Here is a 21,127-nt window from a genome sequence, read left to right on the forward strand (position 1 = left end):
TAAAATTTTACATTTACATTTTCGGCATTTAGCAGACACTTTTATCCAAAGCGACTTACAGGTATGATTGAACCCAATTTTGAGCAATTGAGGGTTAAGGGCCTTGCTCAGAGGCCCAACAGTAGCAACTTGGCAGTGGTGGGGCTTGAACCGGCAACCTTTTGATTACTAGTCCAGTACCTTAACCACTGAGCTATCACTGCCCTAAAATAACCAATGAATGTACAAACCAGATTGGTGTACCTAATAAAGTGCTTGGTGAGTGTACATCTGAGGCAATTAATGTTGCACTTTATTAACATTAATCTCTGAGGTTATACATTCATTTATTTAATTGATCTCTGAGGTTAGAACTGATTTATTCATGAATATCGATTTTCAGTTAATTTAACACTGATTAAATGTTATTTTTTAATCTTTAATAAAACCCACATTATATTGAGAGTAGCTTGTGGCTGAACAGATGTCTGTGTTTATCAGACCTTTATGATATTCCTTTTAATTCTGGCAGTAAATACAGCGTAATTCACCTGTAAATGTGGGGTTATTTTATTGTTCATTTTTACACATCAAAATTAATAAGCAGACGTCTACACACTACACTCATTAGGGGTTAGTCCAGTGCATATAACGTGAAATGCTACAAAATAATTGTAATAAATTACGACAGTGAATAGTCATATTAAGTTTATTAGGAAAGTTTATGCAACACAAAAAAGCAAATGTAAAAAAAAAAAAAAAAGCATAAATAATACAACATAATATGATTTAGGCTTTTATGGCATGTGTTTATGATGCTCACTTCTGCAGTGCACTACGATTATCATTTTGGTGTCAGGGAGAGGTGCATACTACAAAAATTGCATGAGGGGTCAAAAACTCCACAGTATACTAGAAGCTAACATTTTAAATAATTTTTCTTTTTCCTTCGAATCTAATCCTAATCCGTTCCCCAATTGTAACATCCTGCAACATCATACTCCTATCCCAACAGAGGACAGCTCCAGACTATGATGCGCCCCCTCCAACACGTGCACAGTCGCCGAGGGTATTGTGTCACCTGCCAGAGACGGAGTCTCAAGGAGATTAGCAGTGCATACAGAGGCACTACAATTTGTAAATCAACCACTCACGCCTCGAGCAGACACTGCAGTTGCAGCAGTACTGAGAAACTCCTTCGGCTCTTCTCCCTGCAGACACCAATCGTGTTTGTGTGGGCGCCCAGCCAATCGATTGCAGAGCTGAGGTTCGAAATCAAGAGCTCAAGATCTCACTGCTGCCCAAATAGATCTCTAACTGACCAAAAAGCTTGCTGTCTTGGATGACACATGGTGCAGAGAAAAGCTGAAAGGCTGTGTCCCAAACTGCACCTACATGCTTAAGTATTCTTATCATATAGTGGTATTAAAGTAGTATAGTATTATTTATTATTCAAACACAGCAGCTCTCCTAGGATCCACGTGTTAGCCTAATACAGTTCAGCATATTCTGCCCAAATATTTCATACTGAAATATGACATGCACTTTGCAATACACTTTTAATTATTTTGATATGACAGTTCTCAACTTTACTTGTAGGCTTGCAACTAGTTCAGGGAAGTTCACACTGCATGACATCAATAATCATTTTAACAATAATATCAGTGCATCAGCATCACATCTGCGACTGGAAACATCTGGGTTGCTAACATCTGGGTTGCTGAGTTATGTCCACTACACAAACATTTCTGACAGGCACTGGTCCAGTATCTGATTAAAAGGAGACTCAGGCACACTCCCAAAGCTGGTCAGTGAGAGAAAAATCTTATAGAGTGCAGTAAGCATTAATGGGTGAAGCAATTGACTGTAAACTCAGTGCTGAGAGAGTCACTGGGTGAAAGGACACTATTTCTTCATCTCTAATATGCCACTGCCAGGGCCTCTCCGCTTGGCACTACAGATGTTGCAGTACTGCACACCTGGCACCTGCAAGAATGAACATATACATATAAGATTTGTTAACCTTGTGAATTGGTGTGTTTGTGTCTCTTGCTAAATGTAAGCAGTGGGTTCAAGCAGCCTACAGCTTCCTTTTAACACATTTAAAAATTGCATCTCTATACTACTTCAAACAACCTTATATGGTCAAAAGTATCGACAGATGTGGAGAAATTCGGTGTGCTGCTGGTTTTTAAAGTAAAAAGTTAGCCCATCATTTTTGGGGACCCAATATTTGGACAATTTCTGCACAGTTAGTGTAAATATGCTGAATTTAATATGCTGAAACGAAAAATGATATTATAAAATAATATATATATATATATATATATATATATAAATATAATTTATATAATAAATATAATATTATAATATTATAAATATATAAATTTAATATTATAGAGACGTGCAAAAGTTATAGCCCATATACTTATAGCAGCCAATATAGAACACCTTTATTTGTCATATATACATATACAGGTGTACAGTACAATGAAATTCTTTCTTCACATATCCCAGCCTGTTTGGAAGTTTGGGTCAGAGCGCAGGGTCAGCCATCATACGGCGCTCCTGGAGCAGAGAGGGTTAAGGGCCTTGCTCATGGACCCAACATTGGCTGCATGGCTGAGTTGGGTTTCGAACTCTCAACCTTTAAGTTGATATCCCAAAGCCCTACCCACTAGACTACCACTGTACCACTGTATATATATGTTAAAGTTTTAATCCATATGGATTGTCGCCCTGTTTACTCTTACCGTTCCTGATGATGGGAGACACTCTTTATGGAACATGTGCCTGCACTGGAACACCACGACGCTAAAGGCCTGTGCCGTGTCTAAACACACAGAAACAAAACTAGGTTAAAAGAAACTAGGCCGCATTCAGCATGCTCCATAATCCACGTGTTAAAGGGTCTGAGTATATTGTCATGACTTGGTGATTAAGTATAATAAGTGACTGTCAAGGTAAGAGCTACATGATAAGAGCTGCAATTATATTTATCTGAACCAAAATAAGTCTATTTATTAGTAGCTTAAACCTGGATTCTAAAACAAATGTGTCTAAACTGCCTAAATATGACTAAAATTACTAAAATTATTCAAGTATACATGACAAGAAACAAATGTTTAGCAGCTGTAGATAAATAAAATGAGCATTTTAGGGTTTAGATAAAAAAGAAACAAACCTGATGGTAGTATTGTCACATGACAGGCTTCACAGATATTTTCCTCTATTGAGAAAAAAAAGAGATAGGAATAAGATGCAATAAATTATAAAAAATGTAAAAAAAAATACAACTGCAGGAAAAGTCAAAGACTCAGACACAAAATCTAATCTGGGTTGTGGTTGAATTTTTATTAATTTAAGGTCTGACCCATTAGGAAAATACTTCATGCCTTTTTAAGAACAACATACATAAGGCACACAGTAACACCCTGGACGGGGCGCCAGTCCATCGCAGGGCAGACACACACACACACACACCCCATTACCTATAGGGCAATTCAGAATCACCAATTAACAATTTTTGGACTGTGGGAGGAAACCGCAGCTCCCGGAGGAACCCCACGCAGACACAGGGAGAACATGCAAACTCCGAACTCAGGATCGGGGATCGAACCCAGGACCTTCTTGCTGTGAGGCGACAGTGCTACCAACTAAGCCACCGTGCCGCCCCCCATAAACTAATTATTATATGGAAATGTTTTGCTGTTTTAATAAATTGAAAATGATTCTGTGATCTAAAGAAAATGACGTTATTTTATTACATCGTTACTATGGAAAAAAATTGTTAGAAGTATGTGAATTAATGGCTGCTCGGAGCTTCAATATATAAGATTTAATAAATTATACTGAAAATGCCATCTATAGGACATTTAACAGTGAAATTAAAAGTTAAATTCTGTGTTTTACCATCCACCCGAACTCCTCTCATTTGTGTTCTGTGCATCTTCTGCAGCAGGGAGAGTGAATCTGCTACCAGGATCTTCTTACATCCCTCTCGCAACAAGATCTAAACACAGATCCATTAAAATGTCATTTCAGTTCAAATCTAGAAAGATATGCACAAAAACCTTAGGTTCCAGATGTATAAAAAGGAACGTTTATGGGCAAACCCATTTCTACCTGCTAGGAGTATCAATGTTTTGTAACAGATTATTAAACTAGCGTCTCAGACACTCCAAAATCTTATAAAGTGAAGACTGTTATGGCTACAACGGATGGATCAACTCTGTATTAAAGCTAGTTTAAAACTTACTTTGGAACCGGATGTCTAATTAGCTCATGTGCAGATGTCCATATACGTTTGACCATACAGTATAGAAAAAATTTTCATTAAAATTATACACTTTCGACACGTAATGAATGACTTTACCTGTAGATTGTAATCCTGCAGGATTTTGACCAGGGAGTCTCTGAGATTGGGGATTTCCATTCCCTCTTTGATGCGGTGGATTAGCAGGATAGGGTCCACATGGGTTCCTATGTTATTCAGCAACCCTGTGATGAAAGCTAAGAAAAAAAACAGGGTCACATAGTCAGTATTGTTTATTGTCACTGGGAATCGTTTGCTGAAATTTCAGGGTTTGAAGTGCCAGTGGTGCTATCGGCTGGTCAGGCATCTACATACAGACATGTGGCTGGTGGAGGCGAGGGTTACCATCTAATAATTGCCAATTCCCAAGTGGCTAATTTTTTGGCTACTTGTTCCACCAATTCACTGGCTGATCTGTCATGTATCCCCATCATTGTTTGCTTTTGCTGAGGTGTTTTGTAGATTTGCAGGGGTGTTTTTGCTTTTGCTGAGGTGTTTTGTTGATTTGCAGGGGTGTTTTTACTTTTCTAGTGTTCTTTTGCTTTGCTTGGGTGTTTATAGATTTGCAGGGGTGTCTTTCATCTTTGCTGGCATCTCTGCAGTTATGAGCCACTGTCCTAAAGAGAGCTGTTTACAGCTTAAGTCCTTGTTGCTAATGAAGGTTTGTCAGTTATTACGCAGAATAGTTCACATTTTCTGGACCACGAAGGTCATAAAATAGCTTATTGAAGATAATAAAGGAGAATTTGGGTGTTATTAGTTCTGGCAGAGAATCCTTGTTGATTATTATGAAAACCTTAAACATTAGGGAACTAAATTCAGTTGCTTTCCAGAGTAGAACTGACAATTCTTTGATATCAAACCTCACTAATAAAAAAATGCAAGCTAAAACTAGCCATACGTGGTTTATCTATGGAGTAAGAGATGAGATCCTCCCACAGTTCAGCATCATCTTGTTCCTTGGCAAACTCTATGGCTTTTTTTACGTCTCCCAGCTCCTCCATGATCATCTGTAGTGCCCGTCTGCAGTTCCCCATCCGACCTGCAGTACAACAGATTATTCATTTATCTCAATGGCAATACCAGTCCAGCACCTGGACGAAGAACTGAATCAGGATAGAGTTTCTCTTGTAAGATAGTCTAGACAATGTTGTCAGAGACTCTGGATTAAATGTAGCGATACGGTTTTACAAACTTTGTATACATTTCATATGGCAATCACATTTCATTAGAAAATGTACTGGATCAAACCGGTTCTGACCAGTACAAACTGGTTTTGACCATTTAAAACAACATTTGAAAACTTAAAAAAACAAATCAAACCGGTTTTGACCGGTTCAAACCGGTTCTGACCATTATAAAAAACAAAACAAAAAACGGTTCTGATCAGTTCAAACCAGTTTTGACCATTAAAAAAAAATTACTTAAATTTTTTTTTTTTTAAATTAAAACAAAAAAAAACTGGATCAAACCGGTTCCGAACAGTCCAAACTGGTTTTGATCATTTTTTTTTTTTTTTTATAACATGATCAAACTGGTTTTGACTATTTAAATTTTTTTTTTTAATGTTATAAACTGGATCAGAACCGGTTTTGACCGGTTCAAACTGGTTTTGACCATTTAATTTTTTTTTTTAATTTTAAAAACTGGATCAAATCAGTTCTGACCAGTTCAAACCGGTTTTGACCATTAAAAAAAAAATGAAAAAAATGTAACAAATTAAACAAAACTCACTGAGCAAAAAGACCGTCTCCTCCACATAGTGTCTCTGCTGACAGATTTCCAGGGCCTACAAGAAGATTGCAAACATAATCAGTCTGTATGTCGACAGGATTATATATTCGAGTACAGTGTGATGACAGAGAAAAATATACAGCAGGACCTTTTCCAGTGGACAGTGGATGCTATCTCTGAGGAAGGGCAGCAGGTTGGGCCTGTCATACTCAGCGTACAGACTGATCTGTCTCTCGTGGTACTTCTGACCCTTGTGGTGGTCTCGTTTAAACAGCTTGTGCAGATACTGTCAGAAAGAGAACAGCTAGTGTTAGTTTAGACGTGATGCCCGTTTGGAATATTGCTTTGGGCGTGTTTGATAAGCTTTGCAATAAACTGGGTGACAAAGTGACAAATTGGGAAAAGTGGAGGAGGGAAGAGGTCGGGAAACTTTTTTTGCCCTTTGTGTGATTGTACACCTTTTTCCAGTTACTGCTCGGCATGAGAATTTAAAGGGTTTGATAACTTGCTATCTGTGTTCAGACGGCATAACAACATACTTAAAGCTCAAAACATCTCCCTCCATGTACCGAAAATGGTTAAATTGTCACTGACAAGCCCGAATTTGCAAGTAAATGACACTTGTGCAAGGTTATACAAATTAAAAATCAACAATTATTTTTTTACGTTTGAAAATAACTCGTTCGTTTCTCCGCACCGTCTGCCATTTTTCTCGGAGAAAATTTGTGCTGCAATGAACGCTGGGATTGCCACCACTGCGAAGGCAGCATCGGACGCTCACTCGTTCTCGAGTCAAAATAGCTTTGAAATTTGAATTTTACCTTACTAGTGAGCATGTTAAGGCATCTAGGATTTCGAACAGCCTATTTCTAGGGAGCGCGCGTAGGATGACGTAAAATGCTGTCTATGTAGAGAGCTCCCTAGGTTTTCGAACACACCCCATATCCTTATTAGGCTTGCTTTAAAGGCTCTCTAGATGTTTTCATTATTTGCATTTGCTGCCTACCACATGCAGCAGTTCAGGTCTGTCCTTTAGCTCCTCCACCACTCTGTCCATCTGAGGAACAAGAAGAAGAGCAAATTCAGATACACATCAGCAAACAGAGTCGGTCTGGTTTTATTCGGAAAACAGAGGGCAGGGAGGTGAACTCACCGATATTTTATCTTCATTATCCAGCAGCATGTCAACCGCTTTCTGAAAATAACAAAAAATAAGGCGGATCTTTCAGATCTGGGTGACGATCAATCAATGTTCTGCTCCTGTGCCATCCAAACAATCTAGAAAATTCTAAGCATCCAATCTCTTAACTATGATTTGATTTTTTTAGAGAAACAAATATGAACATTTATGCCAAGTCTGATAAAAGTGTGAATGATCAGTCCAGTAGTTCTGCCACAGTGGGTGCATTTATAAGAAATCTGATTATAATCTGATTATGCTGGTTACATGTGGGGTATTCTATAAATACTGCCCTCCTACCCTTTCTCCCCTTTTTCTCCTGAATTTATCGTAGCCAATTTGTTGTCCGCTATTGAGGAGCCCTGATTGCCTCCTCCGACCTGTGCGCAGTCCTTGCGGACCCCTTCTTTTCGCCCATGTTTTCTGCACAGGCGCCTCTATCTGCCTACCAGGGTCTTTACACAGTGTTTAAAGACCCCACCCACTTAGTCCGGTCATCCCACCCAGCAGACACGGTGGCCAATTATTGTCTGCTGCAGGCACTGCCAATTGTGCCCGCTAGATGGCGCCCAGCTGACCGGAGGCAGAGCCGAGATTCGAACCGAGATTGTATTTTAAATACAATGACGATAAAAGCATTTATTATTCATTTATTTATGTGCTTTAGTAAAGTGATGTTGAGAACCTCATACTTTACTAGGGCAGGGGTAGCTTAGTAGTTAAGTTACTGATTCAAGCCCCAACACCTCCAGTTTGCCAATGTTGGTCCCCTGAACAAGGCCCTTAACTGTCAACTGCTTGCACTGTACTATTACAAGTGTAAGTCGGATGTAAGTTGTGTCTGTTAAATACCATAAATGTAATGTAATCACTTAGTAAGGAATTAGGACCGGAAGCTGTGGGAGCATCTCTAGATTTAAAAAAGGACACTATTCAGCAAGGGTAAATCATGCTAGCCCACTTTCCAAGGTTCGAATCTCAGCGGTGCTATTGGTCGATCAGGTGTGGGAGGTCACCGAACAGCCTAGCCATTGGAAGATCTGAAGAGCATTTGAATGTTTTACCTCCTTGTCAAAGTCCATGAGGAGGACGATTTTATCCTCAATGGAGGAGAAGAGGTTGTGTTTGTGGATGAGCTGGTAGACATCTTTGTGTCTCAGTCTCAGGTAAATCTCCAGAGCTCGGTCATAACGCTGATCATACGTGTACCTAAGAAACATCCCAGATGCACAATGTTCACCACTTGATGCACTTATTCCACTCAACGATTGCTCTGGCAAACATCCTAAATAATAAATCTGTTTACTGTCAGCCATGTATTTTTAGACTTGTATTATGGGTCACCTTTCTGCCACATAACTTCATTAGGCTGTGTTCACAGTATACACGAAAAAACCATGTAAATATGTACATGTCAAAAGTATTTGGACACCTGACCATGAGCTTGTTGGGATTACCATTTTAAAAAACAAATTGTATTAAAATATATTGACTAGGGATGTCCCGATCCGATCTCAAAGATCGGGATCGGGGCCGATCAAGGCATTTTCTAACTGATCGGAATCGGCTTTACTAAACCCGATCCTAATCCCGATCTTTTGTTTTACATCAGCATGTCCGCTGTGTGGAAATAGTTTGAATTGGAAAGTGAAACAAGTCCAACAGCAGTGTAATGTCTGCACTGTGAGTGTTTCACGAGGCGGTAGGAGCAGAGCTGCGTTCATTACTGTAGAATTTTACTATTGATATGGTGTGTGAGTCAAGGATCACTCCGGTTTACAAAACAACGTAGTGATGCACTCGTTTAATAAAGAACTAAATACACGGTATATTCACATATTGTTGGGCGCAGAACACTTTATTAACTTCTTCTGTTACGGTACCGAATAGCGGACAGCTAGAGTCAAGCACGCTATTTCATGCATTATGGAAGCCCCAAAGGGTCAAAACACACTCACTTCGCATAGAAACGTCCATCAAACCACTGTCACAATACAAGCACTTTAAAAACTGGCCTTTCCATTTTATTTTGGTATTCAGGTTTTACTGTAATGCTTTTAAGTAACTTTTTTTCTTATATTCAAGTTAAGCTGCTACACAGATTTCTGTTCATTTTTAGTGTATCACTGCATTAAACAGATTTTTTTTCTTCGAATGTAAAGTTTAAAGTAAAACTGTAATTATCTCACTCATTTTGATTGATTTTGTAAAAATACAAAACATTAAGCAATAGCTTGGATGCAGCATTTTTCCCTACAGCACTGCAGAGCTATTTAGTTGTTAAACATATACATTGGATTAATTTGAATAACTGTTATGTACTTGAAGTGTGCACTGTGTGAACAGTATTATCCAGTTCTTATCTAGACAATATCTAGAAAATACAAGTATCGGTTTGAGACTCGGTATCGGATCGGGATCAAAATTAATAATCGGGATCGGTATCGGGAACAAAAAAACGTGATCGGGACATCCCTAATATTGACCTCTATGTGATCTTTACAGCTATAATAGCAGCTGCTCTTCTGAGAAGGCTCCTCACAAGACTTTAAAGTATGACTGTGGGAATTGGTGCCTATTTAGTGACGGGAGCATTTGTATGGCTGGACTCTGATGTTGGTCAATAAAGTCTCAATTGATGATCCAAAATGAGAAATGTGCTACTCACAGCTCAGCTAGTGTGGTGAGCAGGATGCTGTTTGTGGGATCCTTCTTCAGGTGGTCCTTCACTGCTTGAACTATAGTCATGTTGTTGTATAGCTCTCCTGGCCACTCGCGGATCAGTGTGGCAAAGCCCTGTTGAAAACAAATATCAAATGAATTGCAGATTGTTTCTGAATAACTTCAACATCAGTTAGAAATGATATTTTTGGTTAAATGCCCTGTTTAAGGTGTTTCTGCCCTGTGCCCAGTGTTTTCAAGTGGAACTGGACCTGCGACGACCCTGACCAATTGGGAAATATTTTGCTTTTACTACTGCAGACCTACATTGACCGAGACAAGTTATTAACATGTGAAGAGTCATGCACCGATGTCCCCTGTGCAGGGCTATCAATCAGCCAGCAGAGGTCGTAACTGCAGCAGTTATAATGAATCCCAAAAGCCCCTCCTCTCTCGAACTAGCCAATTATTGTCCGTTTAAGCGACCGGTTGGTTGTTAGTAGAGCTGAGCCTAGCTAAGTCTAGTTTTACACACTCCTTTTATTTAAAAACTTATCACAAACATTTCTAGTGGACAAACATATATACAATTTAAAAGTATATGTATGATTATATTATTATAACAAATAACACTGATGCTGGAATGGCATTCTGACAACAGACTGGTTCTAAACTCACCTCGTAGTCAGTCGTGAGGAATTCATGTAGGATCATCTCATAAATGGCAGGTCTAAGGCGCAGGTCTCCTCGAGGTAAGTACTGACTGATGGCCTGCAGACACACAGAGGTTTTGGATGAACATGTAACATGATTGTAAGACAAAGTGTAACACAATGGGACAACATCATAACCGCCTTTTAATAAAACAGACGGTGAACATAATGTGTGTCAGTGTGAGATCAGCGATGCCCTCAGGAGCTATGCCCTCAGGAGTATGTAGGTCTGACTTACCTTGAGCTGTTTAAGAGTTTTAAATCGGTACACCTCGTTCTCCCAAAGGTCCATATTCTTCCCCAGCACTTTCTGACACTTTCTGCAAACAGGACAAAAAGTTGCCAAGGGATTTTTCTCATATATCTTACCTTTAAACAGAACAGGAGCTATTATGGTACCTAGCTGCTGTGTTGAAGTCCCGTTTCTCCACCAGGTGATTGATGTAGGCCATTCCAATTTTCTGTACATCCCAAAACGACAATAAAAATACAACCACTATATTTTACGAAATACTATCATTGCATTAAACACTGTTTGTTAAGCTGTTGCTGAAAAAAACTAGACTGGACAAAAATAAGGAAAATTCAAAAAGACAAATGCAGAAATTAATAATAAATGGACTCGTATGCTGGGATTCTGAGCTCTGTACCTGAACATCATGTCTTTTGATATTCTTGAAGCTTATCTCTGCTGCCATCAGTGCCTCCTGTAAGACAAAATGAAAACACTGTTAATAACAACATAATAGGGAAGAAACCGGAATCAGTGCATCCCTACTAGAGTTATTTAGGATCAATGTGATTCAGTCAGACCTCATATTTCTTCTTGTCGAGCAGCCAGTCGATGTGGTCATCCTGGTCTCGCTCTTTAGCCACCACAATGTCTTTAGGGCTGATTATGTAGAACAGAGGCTCTCCATCCGCGTGCTCTGTAAACATGACAGAGATTGAAAAATGCCATAATGCAATAAAGCAATACATAATAAATACGTAATGTAAAACCTGTAAAAAAAATATTACAATAGGTGTACTGTACTACTGATCGTATAGTGCATGTATTATTCTTAGTCTGAATACTGCTGGTGGCTAGTGGAGCAATGCTGGTGCATAACTAAGCACCAGAACTTGCAAAAATTAAGCATGAAGCACAGAGGAAAAAAGGCGAGAACGAAGCGAGCCTCCCGACAAAACAAAGCCTATCACTCATGTAAACAGAAAGACGTGCGCCGGCTAGCTGACTATTACTGAACTACTGGTCTTGGTACGCTTCTCGAAGGGATTTTAAACAATTGGACCGGGCATTTGGTTTTCCAGATGTCCGTTACATCCGAAATCCGTTGGGTGAAGGTTCCACTGTATATGCATATGTTTATGGTTTAGAAGTAATGTCACTATTGCAAAATTAAGTGTCCATTGGATTGTATGTTTTGTCTTTCTGTTGGTTGTGACTACATGTAGTAATACAACAAATCTAAATGTGTAGTTTCCTTTTTTATTTTTCTATGCATGAGTCTTAAGTCCTTGGTTGCTTTATTTAGAGTCTGGTAGTCATGTTACGTAAAACAATAATCAAAGCACATCACTTACTTTTATGCTATGCAGAAAAAACACGGTGTATGTTCCTGGTTTATGCTAAACAGTGGTTTAAAACTCCTAATGACCCCTAGTGGGGCGGCACGGTGGCTCAGTGGATAGCACTGTCGCCTCACAGCAAGAAGGACCTGGGTTCGATCACCAGGTGGGGCGGTCCGGGTCCTTTCTGTGCGGAGTTTGCATGTTCTCCCCGTGTCTGCGTGGGTTTCCTCCGGGTGCTCCGGTTTCCTTCCACAGTCCAAAGACATGCAAGAGAGGTGAATTGGAGATACAAAATTGTCCATGTCTGTGTTCGATATAACCTTGTGAACTGATGAATCTTGTGTAATGAGTAACTATCGTTCCTGTCATGAATGTAACCAAAGTGTAAAACATGACGTTAAAATCCCAATAAACAAAACAAACCCCTAGTGGTGGGAGGAATGGAAAACTGAATGAGGATTGTGATAGCTCAGTGGTTAAGGACTGAGCTATGTATTAATGGAAAATTGACTAGTTCAAGCCCCATCACTGCCAATTTGCCACAGCTGGGCCTATAAGCAAGGCCCTTAACTCTCAATTGTTTGCATCGTATTCAGTCACAACGTAAAGGAGTTTTGGCAACGCTGAGTTTTGAACCGAGGAGTTCAGAATCTCGACACTGGTCAACCCATTTTTTGGCTCGCGACACCCAGAGTTTGAAAAACCCTGATGTAGACTACGGTTTTAAGCTATAACTGGAAATGCTCTAAATTCCTTTAGGTAATGGCAATAAGCATCGTTTTCTTAACTGCAAATTACCTGAAGACCAAATGCCTATGTTTCAGACACTGTGTATACAATAATATACTTTTAATAAAAGCCCTTTTGAGCAAAGAATTGTGCTTAATTACATTGTTGCTTTTACTGTACTGTAGTATTAAATCAGTATTCTAAAGAAAGGGTTTAGTCTCAGTACCCAGTCTGTAATCTCTGCACTCGTTCTCTTGAAAGTTGCGGACTGTAAGAGCATCTGATGAAATATCCTCACAGCTCTCAGGCAACGGTTGAATAATGTCCAAACGTGGCCTTGCCCTAAACTCCTCCTCCTGTAACACACACACACACACACACACACACACAAACACAGAAACCAGATTGTGGTTTAGTCTAACATTGTATGGCGTAAAAATGTGAAAACACGTTTAATTAGTGATTTAAAAGACTACTTTTGTTGATATTAATTAAATTCCTTCCAGTGCATATAGACTAATCAGCCACCTCCTTGTTTCTACACTCACTGACCATTTTATTAGCTTCACTTACCATATAGAAACACTTTGTAGTTCTACAATTACTGACTGTAGTCTATCTGTTTCTCTACATACTTTTTAAGCCAGCAGTGACACTGACATGGTGGTGGTGTGTTAGTGTGTGTTGTGCTGGTATGAGTGGATCAGACACAGCAGCGCTGCTGGAGTTTTTTAATACCGTGTCCACTCACTGTCCACTCTATTAGACACTCCTACCTAGTTGGTCCACCTTGTAGATGTAAAGTCAGAGACGATCGCTCATCTATTGCTGCTGTTTGAGTTGGTCATCTTCTAGACCTTCTAGACCAGTAATTGTACAGTAGAACTACAAAGTGCTTCTATATGGTAAGTGGAGCTAATAAAATGGACAGTGAGTGTGGAATATAAAAATAACTTAACCATAAATTAAGTACTTTGTTGCAAAGCTATTGTTGGCAAATGAAGCTTTTGCAGCACTGTGGTTCAACTTTGACCCACTTCTTATGGCAAAAAATCTTTACCTTAAGGATTCTTTGATGGGTCACATTGTAAAATTCTCCATACAATTTTAAAGAAATAAAACCCTCACATGAATTAAACTAATGTTTGCAAGTCAATACCTATTTAAGGAGTATTCAGTTATTTTGTATTGCTAGTTGTACCATCAACCTGTGTTTATGTATAAAACAAACAAAAAAAAAACCTGCAGCCTAATGACTATAATTTCTAAGAAAAAAATACAAACACCAGCTCAGTAATGCAGACAGGAAAAAGAGAGAGAATACAATTGTGCATTAGTTTATACCAATAAAACAGAGTGAGAAGAAGGACTCCTACCATGTGCTCTGAATTCTCTTTCACATAATACAGAGTAACAAGCTGATCAGCTAAAGGAGCCAGTCCACTGATGAAGAACTCGGTCTCAAACGCTGACACTGTAAAAGAGCAGATTAGACAGTGATGTGAAAAAGTAATTGTCTCTTTCAGAATGGAACTTTGCATAAAATCACAACACAATTTGTGGAAAATCATTTCAATTATTTATGAGACATTAAGTAACTGCCCCCTTGGTTCTGCAATCAATCAATCTGTATGTAGAAGCCAGATCAGCAGCTGAGCTGGGGATTCAAAGCCTGGATCCTAGCTGTAGTGGGTGAGCACAATTCTTTTAGGATAGTGATATTTGTTTGTTTGTTAGTTTAACAGGATTTTAATGTCATGTTTTACACTTATGGTTACATTCATGACAGGAACTGTAGTTACTCATCACACAAGATTCATCAGTACTCAAGGTTATATCCAACACAATCTTGGACAATTTAGCGTCTCCAATTCACCTCACTTGCATTTCTTTGGACTGTGGGAGGAAACACCCGGAGGAAACCCAGGCAGACACGGGGAGAACATGCAAACTCCACACAGAAAGGACCCGGACAACCCCACCTGGGGATCGAACCCGGGACCTTCTTGCTGTGTGGGGACAGTGCTACCCACTTAGCCACCGTGCCGCCCAGGATAGTGATGTATGGACTGACAAATTGAAATTGGAAGAATTTTGTACAGTCAGGGTCTTACGTCTGGTGAAAAGCAAATACAGCCGTGCATTGAACATTTTTATTAATTCTTTACAATCACAAACAATAATACAAGCAATCAAAAAGTGAGTAATTACTTTTACCCAGCACTGTATAACTCAGAACAGTCAATAAGATGTAAATATTATGTGTATTGAAAGAAACTGGCAGTGTCTCTATGTGGATTCTAGCATAAAGTAAAAATAAAAATGTCATACCGATCTCAACATAACGACTGGGTAGATCACGCATCTCTGTCGGGTCTCGTTCCTTGACAACACAAATCTACATAAAGAAAATATGAAGATCTTGACGACCGTTTTAAGCTCATCAACATTTCAAAGGTTGAACTTTGCAGACAGACAGATCACACTCACCTTGACAGACGATCCCCAGCCAATGATAAGTGTGCTGTTATTTTTCCAGCAGAGGCTGCAGGGGTACATATCAGGCCTCAAACTGATGTTGTCCCGTAACACGTTAGTGATGCGCTGCTTAGTGCTGATGTCGTAGATTTTCACGCCCTGTTCCAGAAGAAAATCATGACTTTATCAAGACTCACATGACACTATATGGCAAAAATATTTAGACACTTGAGAATGAGCTTGTGGGACATTACATTTAAAAAAATAAATGGTATTAAAATACAGTGCTTTCTGTGTGGTCTTTTCAGCTACAGGAACAGCCTGGCTTCTCATAGGACTGTCAGGTATGTCTGTGGGAATTTGTGCCTTTTTAGTCAAAAGAGCATTTGTACAGCTGGGCAATGACTTTGGTCAAGAAAGCCTCAATTGATGTAGTGTAAAGCAAACGGGTAATTAAAACTGACTGAAGACAATGCATTAAAAAGGTTAACGTTTTTGTATTTCTGATTCATTTCTGTATATATTGTTGTATATTCTCCTACGAATAACTAATGGAATTCGGCCTTTGTATCCCCTCATATTGATACCTAAACACGCTAGCACCAGAGCTGGCATCTCGAACTCATTGGTGCGAATCTCAGCTCTGCTACCGGCAGGCTGGGCGCCTACACGAACAATGATTTGCGTTGTTCGCAGGGAGGATGCAGGAGGGGATTCCTCATAATTAATGCAATTATGACCTCTGCTGGCTGATTGATGGCACCTGCACAGAGACATGGGATACTGGGATCAGGGTGTGTCTCTTTGTGTGCAATGCTGGTCCACATATGAACTCGCATCGTGCAGGTGAAAAGATGCAGTTGGCCATTGCATACAAGTAGGAGGGGGCGTGTGTCCGTCAAGGCTCTCCTCAGTTAGAAAGGGAGGTCAGCAGCGGTTTCAAGGGGTGTCAATACTTGACAGATTTATGACCTAATTACTAATATTTCCAGGTCAGGAATACTTGTATGACCCTTTTTAGAAAGAAGAGTGCCAATTTCCATAAAAATCATATCAACATGCCACTCCAGGACTAGTACACTGAGTCAGTTCTGAAAAAATGGCTGTACCACATTATTAGCCCAAGCAATAAGGTTGGCCCTCCATTTGACGTTTGTGATGGTTCCCTCTCCTTCGTGCAGGACGGACATCTTCCAGCGGTTCAGCCAGTTTCTCTCATACAGCAGCAACTACAGTCCACAGAAATATTCATTAGCAATCTATTCACGAGCAGCTATATGACAGTCAAAGGTATATACGGCTGAAACTATGTACACTAGTATTGGGATAAATAACCATGAGCTTGAAACCATGGGTGTAAGTATAGTGTTGGCTCCTATTTTGCAGCTATCAAAGCCTACTGTCTTCTAGAAAATGGCACAGGTACACAGCAAAGTGTTGTAAGAGCTTTTATGACAGTGGGGGCTGATCAATCTTAATTTGTAGACATGCAACATTGTTTTGAATCTGAAATGGTAGGAAAAGCCATGTAAGGATTTGACTTTACCAGTAGAGTGGGTGTAGACGAAAAAAAGAGGACCAAGTACTAAGTCCTGTGGGACTCCAGCTGAGCCTGCAAGGCAGACTTTGACCCCAGACAGTGACCAGAGGTGAGGTTCAAACGCAGATCTCCTGAACCCCGGAGCTGTACGGCTGTCATATTACCTGCTGTCACTGTGGTATCGTGTGTGGGTACTATCTGCCACCAACTGTGCTTCGTATAATACACCAGCAGAGGGCAGAATAACATTGTGTACTATCAATTATCCCATCTAACCAGTCTATGATGTTTTATGGCAGCTAAAGAGTAGCAATATCACCTTGTGCAAAATCAGTCTTTAAATAAAACATGATACACATAATTAAATAATACATTGATTTTAACTGTTGATACATCACCATAATCAAGCAAACGATAATAGCAAAACCACAAATACACTGGTGATGAAAATCTGCTTTGGAAGGGCATCCGGTGTAAAAAAATGTGCCAAAGCAGATTTGTGGACCAGAATAATTTGCTGTGCCAACCCCGAATAAGAGGCAGCCAGTAAAATAACACTAATGACACTAAATTAGAATTAAAGCTACACAAATGTAGCAGGTTAAGAAGTTGCTTGGGACTAGCAACTAGTTTTGGTGTATTTAAACTGGCAAAACAATATGGAAAAAAATATTACCTACCCTATTTGTACCTATCCCATCCGTACTATACCATACCCACCCTATCCGTACTGTACCGTATCTATCCTATCCGTACTGTACCATACCTATCCTATCTGTTCTGTACCGTACCCCATTCTATCCTATCTGTACTGTACCATACCGTACCCTATCCTGTCTGCACCATACCCTATCCTATCTGCACCATACCATACCATACCATACCGTATCCTATCCTATCCGTACCCTATCCTATCTGTACCGTACCATACCCTATTCTATCTGTACCATACCGTACCCTATCCTATCCGTACCATATCCAGAAACACTAGAAAAAACAGGCGGTTCAGTGCGTCTCTGATTCGTAACTTGGCGCTATGTTAACAGATCACGGCACAGCAATGGGAGATGACACTTCAGGAGGCGCACCGACAGAATCGAATTGCCTTTGAAAAGATGTGTCCTCAGTGGAAGCCGTATTGATTTTTATGGCCAGGCTGCATTATGGGGATCTTAAGCCAGGGAAACAGAAACTAATCAGCAGAAAGGGGAAGCCAAAGGCAGCACATCTACTAAAAAACTCAGCTTAGGACTGATACACTGGCCTAAAACCACCCAGGGTTTTAATGACATCATATATGCAGCGCAGAAGTCTGAGATCTAATTTGTATTTTATGAATTATTGTCGATATGTCACTGATACGAAACCAACATTTTCGTGCCCCTACATTAATCAAGGGCTGATGGTTCCTATTTATTATCTATAACTTTTTATTTAGGTTTTATTTAAGCTCTCATTTAAGTTTAATTTAGGCTCTATTTTTGGTTTTATTAAGGTAGTTGTTAGATTTTTATTAAGACTCTATTTTAGGATTTTATTAGGCTCTTATTCAGGTTTAATTTAGGCTCTTATTTGGGTTATATTTAGGTTTTATTTAGGGTCTTATTTAGGTTTTAATTTACGCTCTTAATATGGATTTTATTTCGATTTTTATTTAGGCTCTTTATTAAAATTTTATTTAGGCTCTTAATTAGGTTTATTTAGGTTTATTTAGGCTTTTATTTAGATTTTATTTGGGCTTTTATTTAGATTTCATTTAGGCTCTTAATTAGGTATTTATTTATGCTCTTATTTAGATTTTATTTTGGCTTTTTTAGGTTTTTATTTTGGCTTTTATTTAGATTTCATTTAGGCTCTTATTTAGATTTTATTTAGGCTCTTAATTAGGTTTATTTATGCTCTTATTTAGATTTTATTTTGGCTTTTTTAGGTTTTTATTTAGGCTCTTAATTAGGTATTTAATTATGCTCTTATTTAGATTTTATTTTGGCTTTTTTAGATTACATTGAGGCTCTTAATTAGATATTTATTTATGCTCTTATTTAGATTTTATTTTGGTTTTTTAAAGTTTTTATTTAGGCTCTTAATTAGATATTTATTTATGCTCTTATTTAGATTTTATTTTGGCTTTTTTTAGGTTTTAATTTAGGCTCTTAATTAGGTATTTATTTATGCTCTTATTTAGGCTTTTATTTAGGCTTTTAAGTTTTATTTAGGCTCTTATTTACGTTTTTTATTTAGGGTCTTATTTAGGTTTTTAGAGTAAAAATATTACTAAACTTGCTTTAAATTTATTTATTATTTTATTTATTTTCACAAGTGGTCAGGGTCTGAGTGGGTCTGGCAGCGATTCCCTTTCTGATCCTTTTTTAAGCTACGTACCAGACTACCATTACCATTATTTACTACGCTAAATGTCAACGTAGCTACTAAAATTTCTTATCAGCTGAACAAGATGCATGCTAGAAAGACCTTATATTATACTTAGATCTGAAAAGCAAAAATGCCCTCTGAAAAATGATGGTGTATTTGTTTTATTCCATGTTCTACATGTTGTAGACACTATGGCACTTTGGGTAATGACACTTATTTGTTCCGCATGGGGAGACAACACCTCTCCTGGTGAACAGCACTTTCTGAAAATGGAGCTGCTGCTTGCTTGCTGTCTAGCATGATCTCTCTGTTTGACCCTGCTACAAGGCTAAGCTAAAAAAGCTGAAGCTACAAAGGCTGCACTAGATGTTTCTATAAAGCACGACTGGAGAACCAATCATGATTGCTTACTTAAAAGCATAAAAGTGGATTTAATGTACACATTTTTACCTTGATACCTCCAGTTACAAATTGCTTGTTGTTTGACTTGCTGAACTGAGGATGTACTGCCACCACCTGGAGGAAAGAGTAAGTGCCAGAATCAGAATCAGAATCAGATTTGATGGACAATATGTTGACACAGCAGATATTTGGTTCCGGCCACTGGTAGCTCTCTAGTGTTATATGCCACATACAGACTATGTACATACAATACAGAATATACAATATACCCTATATTTAAGCAACATACAGATTATATAGGACCAAGCACTACACACAGATGTGTGTTGAAGCACAAACAACAGTAGTGTACATCATTTATGGGAACAGGTTTGTAGTGCCTGGATGTGATTCTTTCAATCTGGAGAAAAAAAGGATAGCTCTGTTCTAGCAGATATCATTGGACACTATATGGCCAAAAGTATTTAGACACCTGATCATAATCTTGTTGGACATCCAATTTCAAACACAAATGGTATTAAAATAGAGTGACCACTATGTGATCTTTTTAGCTATAACATAAGCCACCCTTTTGAAAATGCTTCTTATAAAACCTTGAAGTATGTCTGTGGGAATTTGTGCATATTCAGACAAAAGATCATTTGTATAGCTGTGCAATGACGTTGGCCAAGAAAGCCACAATTAAGAATCCAGTTCCCTCCAGCTTGCTTTGTGAATAGGGACACAGTCATGCTGGAAAAGGAAAGAGCCATCCCTAAACTGTTACTGCAAAGTTGGAAGCATATAATTTCCTTTATATAATTGATTTATGATGTCTGAATTCACTTGAATTCAAATATTAGAAAGGGTGTCCCCCTTTGTTCATATTGGGTGTGTTCGAAAAGCTAGTGTGTTGTCTACATAGGCAGCATTTTACGTCATCCTGTGCGCGCTCCAGAGAAGGAGGCTGTTCGAAATCCTAGATGCCTTAAAATCCTCACTTCTGAGGCATCTTATTATTTCAATGTTATTTTGGCTCAAGAACGAGTGAGCATCCGACGCTGCCTTAGTGATCAAGACAATCCCAGAATTCTTCTCTCACAGAAAAATAAACATGGCTGACGGGGCGGAGAAACGAATGGAGTTATTTTCAAACGTAAATAAAATATTACTGATTTTTAACTTGTATAAACTTGTACCGAGTGTTTTTATTTGCAAGTTCGGGCTTGTCAGGAAATGTAACCGTTATCGGTACATGAAGGGAGATGTTATTGACGTTAGCATGCTGTGCTACCTCAGTTTATTGGTTTTAATGGCGAGATGCTAAATGCTAAACTCGAAATGCTAAACCCGATGGAATCGCTATCTAAGTAGTGCGTTCGAATAACCTGCCTTTGAAGTCACTGACTTATTAGAATCCTCTCTACTAAGTCAGCTGCCTATGTAGACAGTAAGACAGCAAGGCAGCT

The 21,127-nt window shown here is 38.9% G+C and overlaps 1 protein-coding gene across 1 annotated transcript in view; it reads right to left on the minus strand.

The window, feature by feature from the left end:
* Positions 1–672: 672 nt before the first annotated feature.
* The window catches only part of vps41 (VPS41 subunit of HOPS complex), a 36,755-nt gene continuing 16,300 nt past the window's right edge, over positions 673–21,127 (minus strand). The window contains exons 8-30 of the mRNA XM_062985623.1: positions 19,728–19,793; positions 16,474–16,593; positions 15,377–15,523; positions 15,218–15,284; positions 14,263–14,360; positions 13,113–13,242; positions 11,396–11,511; positions 11,233–11,289; positions 10,982–11,043; positions 10,821–10,902; positions 10,548–10,640; positions 9,877–10,004; positions 8,273–8,417; positions 7,182–7,223; positions 7,035–7,085; positions 6,177–6,314; positions 6,029–6,083; positions 5,196–5,336; positions 4,355–4,491; positions 3,892–3,991; positions 3,164–3,208; positions 2,733–2,812; positions 673–1,965 (exon numbers count right to left, since the gene is read on the minus strand). Coding sequence (XP_062841693.1) covers positions 1,885–1,965; positions 2,733–2,812; positions 3,164–3,208; positions 3,892–3,991; positions 4,355–4,491; positions 5,196–5,336; positions 6,029–6,083; positions 6,177–6,314; positions 7,035–7,085; positions 7,182–7,223; positions 8,273–8,417; positions 9,877–10,004; positions 10,548–10,640; positions 10,821–10,902; positions 10,982–11,043; positions 11,233–11,289; positions 11,396–11,511; positions 13,113–13,242; positions 14,263–14,360; positions 15,218–15,284; positions 15,377–15,523; positions 16,474–16,593; positions 19,728–19,793 — 2,181 coding nt within the window. The 3' untranslated portion in view covers positions 673–1,884. The remainder of the gene's footprint in view (positions 1,966–2,732; positions 2,813–3,163; positions 3,209–3,891; positions 3,992–4,354; positions 4,492–5,195; positions 5,337–6,028; positions 6,084–6,176; positions 6,315–7,034; positions 7,086–7,181; positions 7,224–8,272; positions 8,418–9,876; positions 10,005–10,547; positions 10,641–10,820; positions 10,903–10,981; positions 11,044–11,232; positions 11,290–11,395; positions 11,512–13,112; positions 13,243–14,262; positions 14,361–15,217; positions 15,285–15,376; positions 15,524–16,473; positions 16,594–19,727; positions 19,794–21,127) is intronic.

The sequence above is a fragment of the Trichomycterus rosablanca genome, chromosome 23, assembly GCF_030014385.1.
Source record: "Trichomycterus rosablanca isolate fTriRos1 chromosome 23, fTriRos1.hap1, whole genome shotgun sequence".
NCBI classification, from domain to species: Eukaryota; Metazoa; Chordata; class Actinopteri; order Siluriformes; family Trichomycteridae; genus Trichomycterus; species Trichomycterus rosablanca.